Source organism: Pundamilia nyererei, unplaced genomic scaffold, assembly GCF_000239375.1.
Source record: "Pundamilia nyererei isolate P.nyererei 1_Seehausen unplaced genomic scaffold, PunNye1.0 scaffold00043, whole genome shotgun sequence".
NCBI classification, from domain to species: domain Eukaryota; kingdom Metazoa; phylum Chordata; class Actinopteri; order Cichliformes; family Cichlidae; genus Pundamilia; species Pundamilia nyererei.
Window position 1 is genome coordinate 2255047 of NW_005187444.1, and position 12730 is coordinate 2267776.

General features: G+C 38.8%; 2 protein-coding genes across 2 annotated transcripts; both read left to right on the forward strand.

Annotated features, from left to right (window-relative positions):
* Positions 1–1674: 1674 nt before the first annotated feature.
* Positions 1675–4552, forward strand: rps13 (ribosomal protein S13). Its single transcript, XM_005731495.1, has 6 exons — positions 1675–1758; positions 2248–2296; positions 2395–2473; positions 3382–3551; positions 3748–3848; positions 4479–4552. The coding sequence occupies exons 1-6, from the start codon at positions 1736–1738 to the stop codon at positions 4510–4512; spliced, it is 456 nt and encodes a 151-aa protein (XP_005731552.1). The 5' UTR covers positions 1675–1735; the 3' UTR covers positions 4513–4552.
* A 3754-nt stretch (positions 4553–8306) lies between these two features.
* Positions 8307–12527, forward strand: LOC102214228 (protein phosphatase 1 regulatory subunit 15A). Its single transcript, XM_005731496.1, has 3 exons — positions 8307–8729; positions 9275–10581; positions 11611–12527. Exons 1-3 carry the CDS (start codon positions 8567–8569, stop codon positions 11833–11835), a joined length of 1695 nt encoding a protein of 564 aa, XP_005731553.1. The 5' UTR covers positions 8307–8566; the 3' UTR covers positions 11836–12527.
* The last annotated feature ends 203 nt before the right edge of the window (positions 12528–12730 follow it).

A 12730-nucleotide genomic window follows, 5' to 3' on the forward strand; every position in this document is an offset into this window, starting at 1 on the left:
AATTTGTTTGAAGGTAGATTACACAAACCTGCTTACTGATTCTATGGTTTCAATTTTTTTGCCCGCAAGTTAGGTACAGTACTGTGCAAATGTCTTGAGCTACCCCCTAATTTCTTTATATTTTGCTCCCAAGAGACCTTTCTATTATATATATTTTCTTTAATTGTTCTTGAACAATAATTCTTCAGGCTTCCTGAGTGGCTTTTTCAAGTTTTTATTTGGATGTTGCCTACTCTTTCCCTCAATTTGAATCCAGTCTTTGTACCCAACCATCTTCTGAGAATGTTTGTGTTTAAGCTACTTAACTCTGACCTGTGAGTCATTCAAGCATAAAAATGGAAACCAGTATGGTATCTACATATTGAACAAGAACCAATTTTCCATCGTCTTATTTGCATGTATTTTGCTCACATTACTTCATTTGAATGTATGCTAATTGCCAAAGATCACTCAGTTTGACAGGCGTAAAATAGTATTTTTCCTCCAACAAGCTGATTCCTAAAGGACTATTAACCAGAAACTTGGCATATCTTGTCATGGTTATGGATACTTTGAGAAAACCTGGAAACGTGCAGATAAACATCTGTAAACGGTATTCTTTAAACTGGAAAGAAAAGAGATCATCTAATAACTGATAAAGAATCTGGGAGTACATCTGTTTTCTTGAGAAATGGTTTCAATGTAAGGGTTTACAGCCATTAAGAGAAATGAAGGGAAAGTATTGCAAATTACAAACTGCACTGAAAATCAGTGGCAAAAGGTCTTTGTGTGTTGAATCTAAATTCAAATGACTGGTTTAAGTCATTGTCATTATTTATGGAGAAGGTCAGAAAAGAGTTACAACAGTGACCCATTTCTAAAACATTGTGGGGGCTTTCATCCACCATGTAATACCAGCTGAAAATCATCTGATTGGCAACAGCATCATTTTCAACATAATGATCCCTAACACACTTCCAATCCATTGGTCATGGACTGGCATTCGCATTTCCACAGCACTCAGATCTCAATGTTATTGAAGCAGGGATCATCTTCACAGAGAACAGAACAAAAGGCAGTTAAATTCCAAAGGATGTGTCCTTCAAGAGGCCTGGAGTTATTTCTGAAGATATTTGAATTTACAAGAAAGCTTGCTCAAGAGTTCAGGCTGCCGTGAAGAATAGAGGTGATCAACAAATACTCTTTGAAATTGTACAGACTCTATTTCAGCCTTATATTCTGGATTTCCATGTGTGTTCCCTCGTTTCATTAAATTACTGCTCCCATTTCCCGTTTTATTTTTGCACAGTACTACATAACACTACAGCTGGATGAGAAATACCTCAATTTCTGCAGATATGAAGAGGAGCTATTTTACGAAAAAATCGTATGTTGCGGTGGACCACTGTCTGTGTTTACCTCCACAATGTATATTGAGCTTGGTGTCCCACAAATTCCGCTCACATGTCAGTGGCCAGTTTCTTCAATTGAGAAAAAATGGCGCCAACTAAAGCAGTTTCAGTGTGATAAAAAATTAGCGTCCTTTACAAGGTATCGTTGTTCAGCTATTACAAACTCAAGTATTCGGTCAGACTGAAGAAGAATGAGGGAGATACTAAAAAGCTGAGCTAGGGTAGTTTTGTTGACGTCAGGTAGCGTCAACAAAACTCCGGTCTACGTCATTGCGTCATTTCCGACGCAGGCGCAAAATACCATTTTCTGTCGCGTGTGCGGCCTCTCTTCCTCTACCGCCATCATGGGTCGCATGCACGCTCCCGGGTGAGCTCTCTTTTTGTCTTTTAAAGTTGGTATTTTCCTTCTGTAGACTGGTTTTGTTTGCAGGAGATAGTTTCTAAACATGTTGTGGCTGACTGGGGTCAAAAATGAAATCTGGGATTCAACCTAAAAGTGAGAAATTGACTTACATGCACACAGTCAGTCGACATCCTCCTTTAGCTAGCTTGTGGTAGCCAAGTTAGCACATTTGCGCATCGAAACGATTTTAACTCCCCGAGTTGTACATCATGTTGCATATAAATGTATAACTTGCAAAGTTTAAGTCACGCGTGTTTCTTCTTACTGATAAAGTTAATTTACTGTGAACTGATCATTTAGTTAAGATTCATGATCGGTAAGCCAGCACTAGTATGAAGCGAGCATAACCCGGCCTAACGTTTTTTCCCCTGTTGACTTGACTATAGTTTTTGCGTTGTTCTGACCAAACTGTCAAGTTCTCACTACTAACGGGATTTTGTTTCTCGCTTACAGAAAGGGCTTGTCCCAGTCAGCTCTGCCTTACAGGCGCAGTGTTCCCACTGTGAGTACACATTCATTATATTTCGCTAAAGCGAAGCGATTATTGCACATTTTTTGAACACGCGTCCTTTATTTTAATACCGTCCCCCATTTTTGTAGTGGCTGAAGCTCACATCTGATGATGTCAAAGAGCAGATCTTCAAGCTGGCCAAGAAGGGTCTGACTCCTTCCCAGATTGGTAAGTGCTAGTTTAGGTTTTCTTCCCTGCAACATGCAGATGTTGAGATTAATTACATGACATGACTATAATAATTGAAGATCACCACAGTTCAGTTCACAACTTTTGGCAGACTCAGATATTGCTGAGCAGTTTAAAAACGTTTGGCTGCACATTACTTGTGCTAGATGCCCTTCCAGATATTTGGCTGACCATGATGTTGATACCATTATGCTAAATTTCTGCAGTAATTTTTAATTCAGAATTTCTCATAATTGTAAACGTTGGGGTTGCTGTTATCATGTTCTTGTTGTTCTTTGTCCTCTGAGCTTCAGTGCAATGTAAACCAGATGTATTACACACTGTCTAGTCTTAAGTTTTTACACTGTCATTCTAAGCCATTATAATACAATAAGAAGTGTATGTTGTTTTCTCTGATATTTACAAATTAGGATAGATTGTCTGTATTGTGAGTAAAGTAAAGACGAGATGGAGCAGGTATACATTTTCCTATTGACTGATAGCTACAGGCCTCAAGGGTCCACAGAAACTCATGTCAAATCAAAACGTTTGGAAAAGTCCTACAAAGATTATTGCCAACTTATCTTACTGTGCAAACAATCATTGAATAAAATGACTTGTCATCAGTGACAAAAAAATGTGATGCCATTCAGAGAAAACTTCAACTCTTTCTCTGTCTAGGAAAATTACATTAGCCAGATGCCACTTGTGTTACATAAATCCAGGAAACACAATTTACTCACTTTGAAATTTTTTTAGTTTTGCTTTTGAATCAATATGCAGTCTTCATTTCTCTGGAATTTTTTTAAATCTGTTTTAAGACTGTTTTGGCAGATTTATGCAAAACTTAATTTGTTGGCAAAATCCCATGCCTGTTTCAGTTTTATCATGTCTATAAACCTTTCTAGGTGTTATTCTGAGGGACTCCCACGGTGTTGCCCAAGTACGTTTTGTCACTGGCAACAAAATTCTGAGGATCCTCAAGTCCAAGGGTCTGGCCCCTGACCTGCCAGAGGATCTGTACCACCTCATCAAGAAGGCTGTGGCGGTCAGGAAGCACCTGGAGAGAAACAGAAAGGTACAGCAAAGCTAGGCCAATGACCTGGAACAAGATCCTATAGCATAACTTGGAAGATAAGTTTGTTTTCCATGTAAAATTAAAAATGTAATTTTGATGTTGTCATCAACAGTTTAAAGGATTTTTATTCTTTGGAATGCAAGCAATTTGAAATATAATGGGAATTGAATGCAACACGTTGTTGTTATATTTGCAGGACAAGGATGCCAAGTTCCGCCTGATTCTCATTGAGAGCAGGATCCACAGGCTGGCCCGTTACTACAAGACCAAGAGAGTACTGGCCCCCAACTGGAAGTAGTATGTATCTGTGATGCTTTGGAGATGCTTTTCTTGTTATTTGGATCGGAAAATTAAATTTTTGCATGTCGGTTACCTGTTTGTTATCAAAAAAAATTGTCACAAATGGTAGTTTTTATTATAACACTAATCGTTTAACTGTATTGTAATGTTCACTAAGTGTATACATGGAAGTGCACAATTCATTGTCATGCTCCTCATTGTTTATTAGGAGTATTGATATTTCTGTTGTGCTAGAGAAAAACTGGAGGTAAATTAGCAGAGCAGCTACTTGGTGCAGTCTCTGCCAGTCCCCTTCACACAGTGAAACTATTTGTGTACATGTGTGGTTTAGTGTGGATGGACACATTGATGTTCTAAAAAGACAACTTGGTCCTTTTTATTCAGCTGTAGTTTTGTAGGTTTGCACATGTGGCGTTTTAAGCAGGTTGTAATTTATGTGGCCAACATGAACTTAATTTTGAATATAAAGAAATAATTACAACAAAGTAAAAATCATGAGTGAGTAATAGGAAAGAGATGGTTATACTTGTTCCCCTAAAAAAATATATATATGAAGATTTAATGGGTTTTTGTTTTTAAGTCAAAGGTTTTTGTTTACTAATGTTTTTTTCCCCTTTCTGTTTACAGTGAGTCCTCTACAGCTTCTGCTCTGGTGGCATAAATTCTACACTTTTGGATTAATAAAACAGTTTAAATTGGGAGTTGTTTGTTTGTCTTTTTGTGTGTGTTAAGATTTAGAGATGCACTTGAAATACAGGCCAAACACCGAATACAAAAAAGAATACATTTAAATGGACCGGTACTTTTACAGTGCTTTTCTACTCTGAGCGCTCAAAGCGCTTTACACAACTTGCCTCATTCACACGAGCAATGTTTTTTTTTTTAATGCTCTTTCTACATAAGTGCTTTGTAACACACACATGCATTCATACTCCAGTTGATTCATGGAAGAGCAACTTGGGGTTAGACTCTTGCCCACTGATATTTAGCACACAGACGGGTCTAGCCACCAACCTTCCGAATAGTAGGTGACCTGCTCTACCACCTAGGGGAAAACAAATGCAGCAATACATGCCCATTGAGAGCAGGGCCCTATACTACAGGGAAAGTTCAACATACCCAGGGCACTTTTCATCATCACTTACCAACATCAGGATAAAAGGTCACATAAAGCTGGTTATCAGCTCGCTAACTTAAACCAAAGGTTAATATTCTAATTTTCTGTAAATGTAATTTTTTTCCCCACAGTGGCTGTTTGTTTATTTAATGTAATATAAAGTGGAGTAGCTTTTGTTTAAGCAAAGGCCAAATTCCACCCTGGATCAGACTGATTTCAGACAAGTTATTTGGGTCTTTGCACATTTTACTAACCAGTATGTCCTAATTTGATTGTGGGGAATTTAAACTGAAGAAAGGAACACCGTAAGCACTATTTTTATTAGACTTTTATAAGTTCAGATGGCCACAAATTTTGAGACCTACCCGAAACACTGCCGACGTGCTCATGTTTGTGTTTGGGAAGGTAGGATCCCTTCAGGGTTGTCACAAAAAAATCAATATTCGGAAGGTAATTGTTACTAAGAAAATTACTTTTGAATTAGATACTCATTCGCAATAGTATCTATACCAACAGTGCTGTTTTTGGGTCCTCTTTGAGATCATAGGTACTTCACAGGGTACCATTGAAAACAGGCCGGCATACAGCTCCTTCTAACTAGCAGCTGAATACACGAAGAGTAGTTTGCATTCACAGCATTTTATGAGGAATTTCAGGATCTCTTTTTAAAGCTTGTGTCTTTAAACAAAAATGAAGTACTAAATAATCGAAGATGTAACTATATAATTTTAACTATTAAAATTTACCCAGCGGTTAGAGCAAAACAGTTGAAGTATTGAGGTTTCATTCTATTTGTAGCATCAGTGTGCAAAGCGTGATATGTGGAAGATACTAAAAGACTATTGATTCTAGAAGTGACATTGAATTTCCTTAGGCCATGTGTCAGAATTACAAACAACATTTAGTTCATATTGGTTTATTCATCGTGACATAAGACAGTAAGTTGTATTTAAATTGTCTGTGTTAACGTGATGTAGCAAAGACTGATGAAGCTATGCAATGGTAAGATGTCCGCCCATTGATCCCTCCATAATCCACATTGCTGCTCCTCTTATAACAGTGAAACTTGAACACAGTGATTACTTACTGGGCTTACACCCAAGTTGTGCCCAAGTTCAAAATCATATAGGGTTTTTTCAGGGTTGGGGGGTTCCCCTTATAGCAGGGGCTCCCAAAGTGTGAGGTGCAAATCTGCAGATTGAAATTACAAGTATGTACAATTTCATATTTATAGACATTCATTGATTTATATAAAAGTGAATTAAAACTGTTAATAGGAGGATGTTACTTTAAGTTAAATTTACTTTTGTGTCCCATTGGCTAGTGGGTCACACATTGCTCTTATCACTTAGCATATGATTGGGTTGCTTTAACAATTTATAACCAACAGCCTATGATGTTGATGTTTTTCTAATTAAATTCTCAAGGAAATGCATCACTTTATCTTGTATTTTGATCAGAGTGAAGATTTAAGATTCGGTGGGCCTCAGGGTTTTTTTGTTTTTTTATTTTTTTCAAGTGGACTGCAGTATTTTTTGGCAATGGCTGCTCTGAAGTATTGGCCATCCCAACAAGCAGACGATTCCCTATGACCAAGCACTCAGTGGGGCAATACTTGGGAGGAAAACCTCCCTTTTAACAGGAAGAAACCTCCGGTTTTGAAATATTAAGCTGTTGTAATCAGAATTAAATAAGTATTTGGTTTTACAGATTTAGTGTGTATAATTTAACCAAATTTGATCAAAATGGATAGGTAAGCAGAAGGAGTAGTAATTTTGCTGCTGAATTAACCTACCCAACCCCATTTGTGGTTTCAAACTGAATGTCGATCACTGGTCTGACTCAAAGAAAGGATGGAGAACCTCCACCGATGCATTTGTTGACATCTAAGCATAACATCAGTTTAATTAGGCTCAGCCAGTAATAAATGCTGGGTTTTTGTGGTATTATCCTGTCTCATATTCAAAGTGTTCATCTGTTTGAAATTAGCGCTGCAGCTTTCTTCTATAAAATAATTATTAGCTACATGTAGTGTTTCATGTCCACTTTAAAACATGCTGTGAATAAAAGGATCAATCAGCGTGCGCTGCTTATTATAAACCTAACCTGCTCCCAACAGTTTTTATTTTTTATTTTCTCAGCTGCAAACTCTGTGCTGATAAGGGTTTGAGAGTAAAGATGATATATAAAAAACATAATTCAAACATAGGTTTAGTTTACATACACAATTTTATATGAAGTCAACAAGTACAGTGTAGGTGTTTTTCTTTTTAAATTAAATTAAATTACTGGAATATCGCTTGCTGCCAAGAGAAAGAAGAAATTGAGAACTAAATTTGTCTAAACATCTATATGTATATATGAAACTCATCTGGGAAACTGTCTACTGTTACATATAATTTGCAGTGTCTAAATGTTCACAGATTAATTCCAAAGTTAACTCTTCTTCCATTTCAAAGGAGACAAAAATGTGGGATAAATGACATACAAAGTAAACTTTAGCAAAAATACATTGATTGAGTACATTGCCATTTATGCACTGATCTCCCTGCTTTGATATCTGCATTACATTATGCCAAACAATAGGCTTTTGTTTATGTACATGGGTTTGAAAAAGAAATTATTCAACCAAGAAAGTGTCACAAAAGGAAAGTTAAACTGCATTCGATGAATGACATTCCCTCCTTCTCTCCCTGCAGAGGTCCAAGGGATCTTCTAGGAATGATGATGCTATTTTCTGGAGTATTGATTGGTCAGTAGGCAGTGGATGTAAACACAAAACATAAAGAGCTAGCGCACTCCAGTGTTGCCTGTTTATAACAGCGTGACAACTCTTTTGAGCACAACTGCTACTCATCAGATGTTTCTACTCTAAAAATAATTTGCGCCTAATGTTTCAATATTAATTCCAAAGTTAACTCTTTTTCCACTTCCCTGGGACAAAAGGTGGAATAAGTGAGAGTAAAATCTAACAAAAATAAATTTCTTCTCTGCATCACTTTATGCTAACCAATAGGCTTTTGTTTTTATACATAGGTTTGTATAGGAAAACAACCAAAAAACGTGTCACGCAAGGAAAGTGAAAGTCCATTCATGAATGAAATGCTGCAATCTCTATACATTTTGTTTTTATCTCTGGGAAACTCTATACGTTTTCGTTATTATCTAAATTCACTTTTAAACCCGGGTTTTCCAGGAAGCTGAGGAAATTACGGGCACTTTCTATGCGTCACACGTTACCTGTGGGAGGAGTTAGCAGACGAGTAGGGATCTAAGCGAATACTTACTCTGTCCAATCACGGTGCAGCGTGACGTCAGTATGTTTATATTAACGGGAGTGTTGCAACCTCGCGACATTCAACTCCTGCTACTACAACGACGAAAATACAGCTGAAGAACATGGAGAAAATACATGAGAACATTTGAGGAAGACACCAAAAAATGGCACAGTCTTGCCGAAAAATGAAGCGACAAAACATCGACGCATATCTGTCACCGACGAATACGCGAAATCTCTTGGTTTTCGACGAGGAATACCAGAATACGTGAGGAGTTGTGTTCAACACAGTCGCGGAAACTCGAGAAGAAAGACGTGAAAATGGCTACGGTTGTTGGTTCCCAGACTAGCTCTGAGCGGACGGCGATGGAAAGGTTTGGCAGCGGAGGGATGGCTATTCTGCCGTGGACTAAACAGATGCTCACCGTGCTGTGGGAACAGCTTCGGTTGCTGGTTCAAGTCATTTACTACACTTTCCTGTCAGGTAAGAGTGAGACGAAATCAAAAGTTTTTTTCCTTGCGTCTTACGCCCACTTTATAGCTGCTAAGGTTAACCTTTGGTGTGTTTACTGATGTTGGAAATTATAAGACCACTGTGTAGGTGTAAGATATGTTTAGTTTTTTTAATATAGTAACTCATTAAACGACATACCTTTTAGCAAACTTAATATTCTATGGGGCTGACACTATGCCGTGTTTTACTGTTTGAATAGTTCCTCGATTTTATTTTATTTTTATTTTTTTTGTAGATGGTGTTTCTTTTCCAACTTCCGCAATGTTTACTTGCGTTTTCAGCATTTGAACATTGTTTAGACATCACAGTAACACTTCCTGTAAAACACTTGAAGTACAACACACGGACTTGTATGTTACACTCAGTAAACCTTCTTTGAAATAATACGTAAAACTGCAGTACAAACACAAACCTTGTCTTGGCCTCATAGCATGAATGGAATAATTATTTCTTCAGAAAATTTAACTTTATTACATTTTATTGTACTTAAAAGCTTTTTTGTTTTCTTCTTCCAGTTTTCCAAATGTTCAGGTTTGAGGTTCACGTGAGAATCACAGACGAGACTGGTCAGCATATCCAGCACATGACCACAGCCACAAACCCAACAGAATCATTCCTCTTCACCTCTTTGTTTGAGGGAGACAACATGGTTGGTGGTTCAAATCCCCTCTCCAACTTCTGTGCAGACGTTGGTGACCCGTTTGCTGGGAAATCCACTGCTGAGGCCTTGCTGTCCAGTCTCCGTGCTGACGACCTGTGTTGCGGGCTTGTGGATGAGTTTGTGTCCAGAACAGCTGGCAACGAAGAGGGCATCTTTCTGGGACACCAATCTGGCTGGAAAATGGGCTTCCCTGGCGACTGGAACTTCTTTGTGTCGAGCGGCGAGGACTCGGGTTCAAACGACACCTGCCAAAAAAATAGTGAGGAAGACCACAAATGGGATATTTCCAAGGAAAAAGTTTTCAAGCAGGACACATCAGAAGAAGATAGAAACTCTCACTGGAGCAGTGAGGAAGACCAGAACACAGTAGAATTTGAGAGTGACGAAAGTAAAGCACTTTGGGAATCTCTGTCAAAATCCAGTGATCCTTACAACCCTTTCTTTTTCTCCGCCTGCATTTCAACTAACACAGATATGGGCAAAAGAAAAAGTGAAGTAAAAGACTGTAGCGACACAGACCTCATGTCCGTAAGCAAGGCCAGTGAGGAAATGATGGGGTCTCAGGGCCTAAAGAACTGGGTCTGTCGCTCCGACAGCGAGAGCAGTTGGAGCAGTTGGGCCAGTTCGGATGGTTCGAGCCCTGACATCGACAAGGAGGAAAGTGAGAGGCTGTGGGACTTCTTCAGCAGTCCTGAAGACCCTTACAATCCCATGTGTTTCACTGCATGCACAATCAGCAGCACAGCTCCCCAAGCCACCATGTTATCTAATTGCGAAACCCCAAAATCTGACACAGACACAGAGGAGAAGGAGAGCACCATCCCCCCTTCATCCGAAGAGGATGAAGAATCACTGTGGAAATCTCTCTGCCTAAAGGATGACCCTTACCACCCTTTGAACTTCCAGGCACCCCTTCAGAGCTCTCCAAAACGAACACTCCTGCAAGACGATGATTCAGATATTAATGTTCACCACACACCAAATTCATCCACAAAAGCAAAGAAATGGGCAAAAGCACCCCAGAAGCCTGTGCTGCCAGAGAGACAGACAAAGCATCACTCCCATCCAGAGACTATACTAGTGCCCTGGAAAAGATCTGGACAAACACCCACACCAACTTCAGAGATGAAAGAAAGCAAGGCTGACACCACCCAGAAGAAGGTAATTGTCTGATAATTTCTTTTTTATTCTTTCACTTTTTCCACATGGAGATGTTAAAGGAACCCAAATACAAAAGTTTTGGTGTATTTATTATTGTTTTTTAGCTGTGGGCTAAATATATTAAACTGAATGAGTGTGTAAACATATTGTCAGAAATCACACTCAGTTCATTGACCCAAACCAGGGGTAGGCAACTCAAGGCCTCGAGTGCCAGTGTCCTGTAGGTTTTAGATATCACCCTGTGTCAACGCACCTGAATCAAATGATTAGTTCATTCCCAGGCCTCTGGAGAACTTCAAGACATGTTGATTTGGTCATTTAGCCATTTGAATCAGCTGTGTTGGATCGAGGACGCATCTAAAACCTGCAGGACACCTGCACTCGAGGTCTGGAGTTGCCCATCCCTGACCCAGACAAATATCGTTAGCTTCATAGCATAAGTGCCTAAGTCATTTTTTTGGTCAAATTGCATGTGATATTTAAAAATATGCATGTGATATTTAGAAAATTAGTTTTTTCTTGTTTTCCGAAAACACAAAAAAATGACTTAGGCACTTATGCTATGAAGCTAACGATATAGAAGAGGAGGTGATCTCATATTTAAAGTTAGAATGTTAATATCATGAAGAGGAGGGCCTACTGCTGACTCATGTACTGCGTGCGTGTGAAACAGAGATAAAGATAACTGTTTATTCCTTCCTCCAGACTGAGTGTCTTAAGCTGAGTTGTTTGTTTTCGCTTAGCAACACTGGTCGTCATGACTAAGCCAGTCATGTGACACCAGCGAGTCAGGAGAGACAGACTTCCATGTGTATCGAGTTGCAGCAGTATTGCAAAGTTAGCACAAAGGTCTTATGATTGGACAAAGTCACGTCATATTAGAAAAATCAGTACTTGGAGTTGGAAAGAGTTGACTCAAATGTAGCTTTTAGATATTTAGAGTTTATGATCCCTAAATACAAGCACTTAAACGTCATATGACTTCCAGTATTGTTCAATAAACTATAATATAATTCTTCTGAATTTCAGGTTCGATTTTCTCCTGTTGTCAAACTCCATGTCCTGCGGACCTGGCCGTTTGCACGGCAGGCGTCTCGTAAAGGACACTGGGAAGAGATGGCACGAGACCGTGACCGCTTCCGGAGGCGAATTGATAAATTGGAGCAGGTCATTGGCCACTGTTTCACCCAGACCCACAGAGAGAACATGCGGGCCTACCTGGACAGTGCCTTGAAAAAAACAAAAGGGTCCTGAACACTGACTGTTTCATTTCCTTTTAGGATGAGAACTTGTGATTGGTTGCAATGCAACAGTGATTTTTGATTTAGGCCAATTAGAATTTTGATGTTAGGCCAACGTAAAATGTTTGGTGTCGAGTTGAACAACTTTGTACCTCAGAAGGTTTTATACATTGTGTAACTGTTGCACTGACTGACACTTTCTCATTTTAAGCTCCGCGTTACTGTGTGGAATGTTGTTTTTGTATGCCTTATATAATGACCTAGTAATGTAACTTATTGGTGAAGTTTGCCATTTATTTTTTACCTTTGTTTTCAGCAGTTTTTATGTGTGAAGAAACCACAGTCGTGACTCTAGAAAAAAGTAGAAAAGGATATCACAAAAAAAGCAGAGCTTTATATTGCAAAGTGTTTTGAGAAGTTTTGTTAAGCATGATGGATACGCGTCAGGTTCTGGTGCAATTCTTGTCTTACTGTCTTACAACTTTAGGATTTGATATTTAAGTCTTTGTCTTGTATTTTCTTATATTCCTGCACATAAATGGCAGCTTTTTAGTGCTGATTGTGAAGATGGGCGTTTATCTGATTGTATTTGCTACATAACACCTCTGACTCACTCAGCTTGTCACAATAACATTGTGTGGCCAGACTGTCCCGAGCAAATTGATCATTAGGTGCTCTGAATCAATAAAATTTGTTACATTGTAACTTTTTTTTCTGTTTGGCTTGTTTCACAACCTGACAAATGATTGGACAAAAAAAAGAAATGAGTTCATACGTATGAGAAATTGGTGAAGTAAAGGTGGCCCTGAGGTCCCAGAAATTTGCAAACAACACAATGCTGAAAAATGAGTAAATCACTGGAAAAGTGATGAGATTCAAAGCGTGAATGGCACAAACATGGTGTGGGG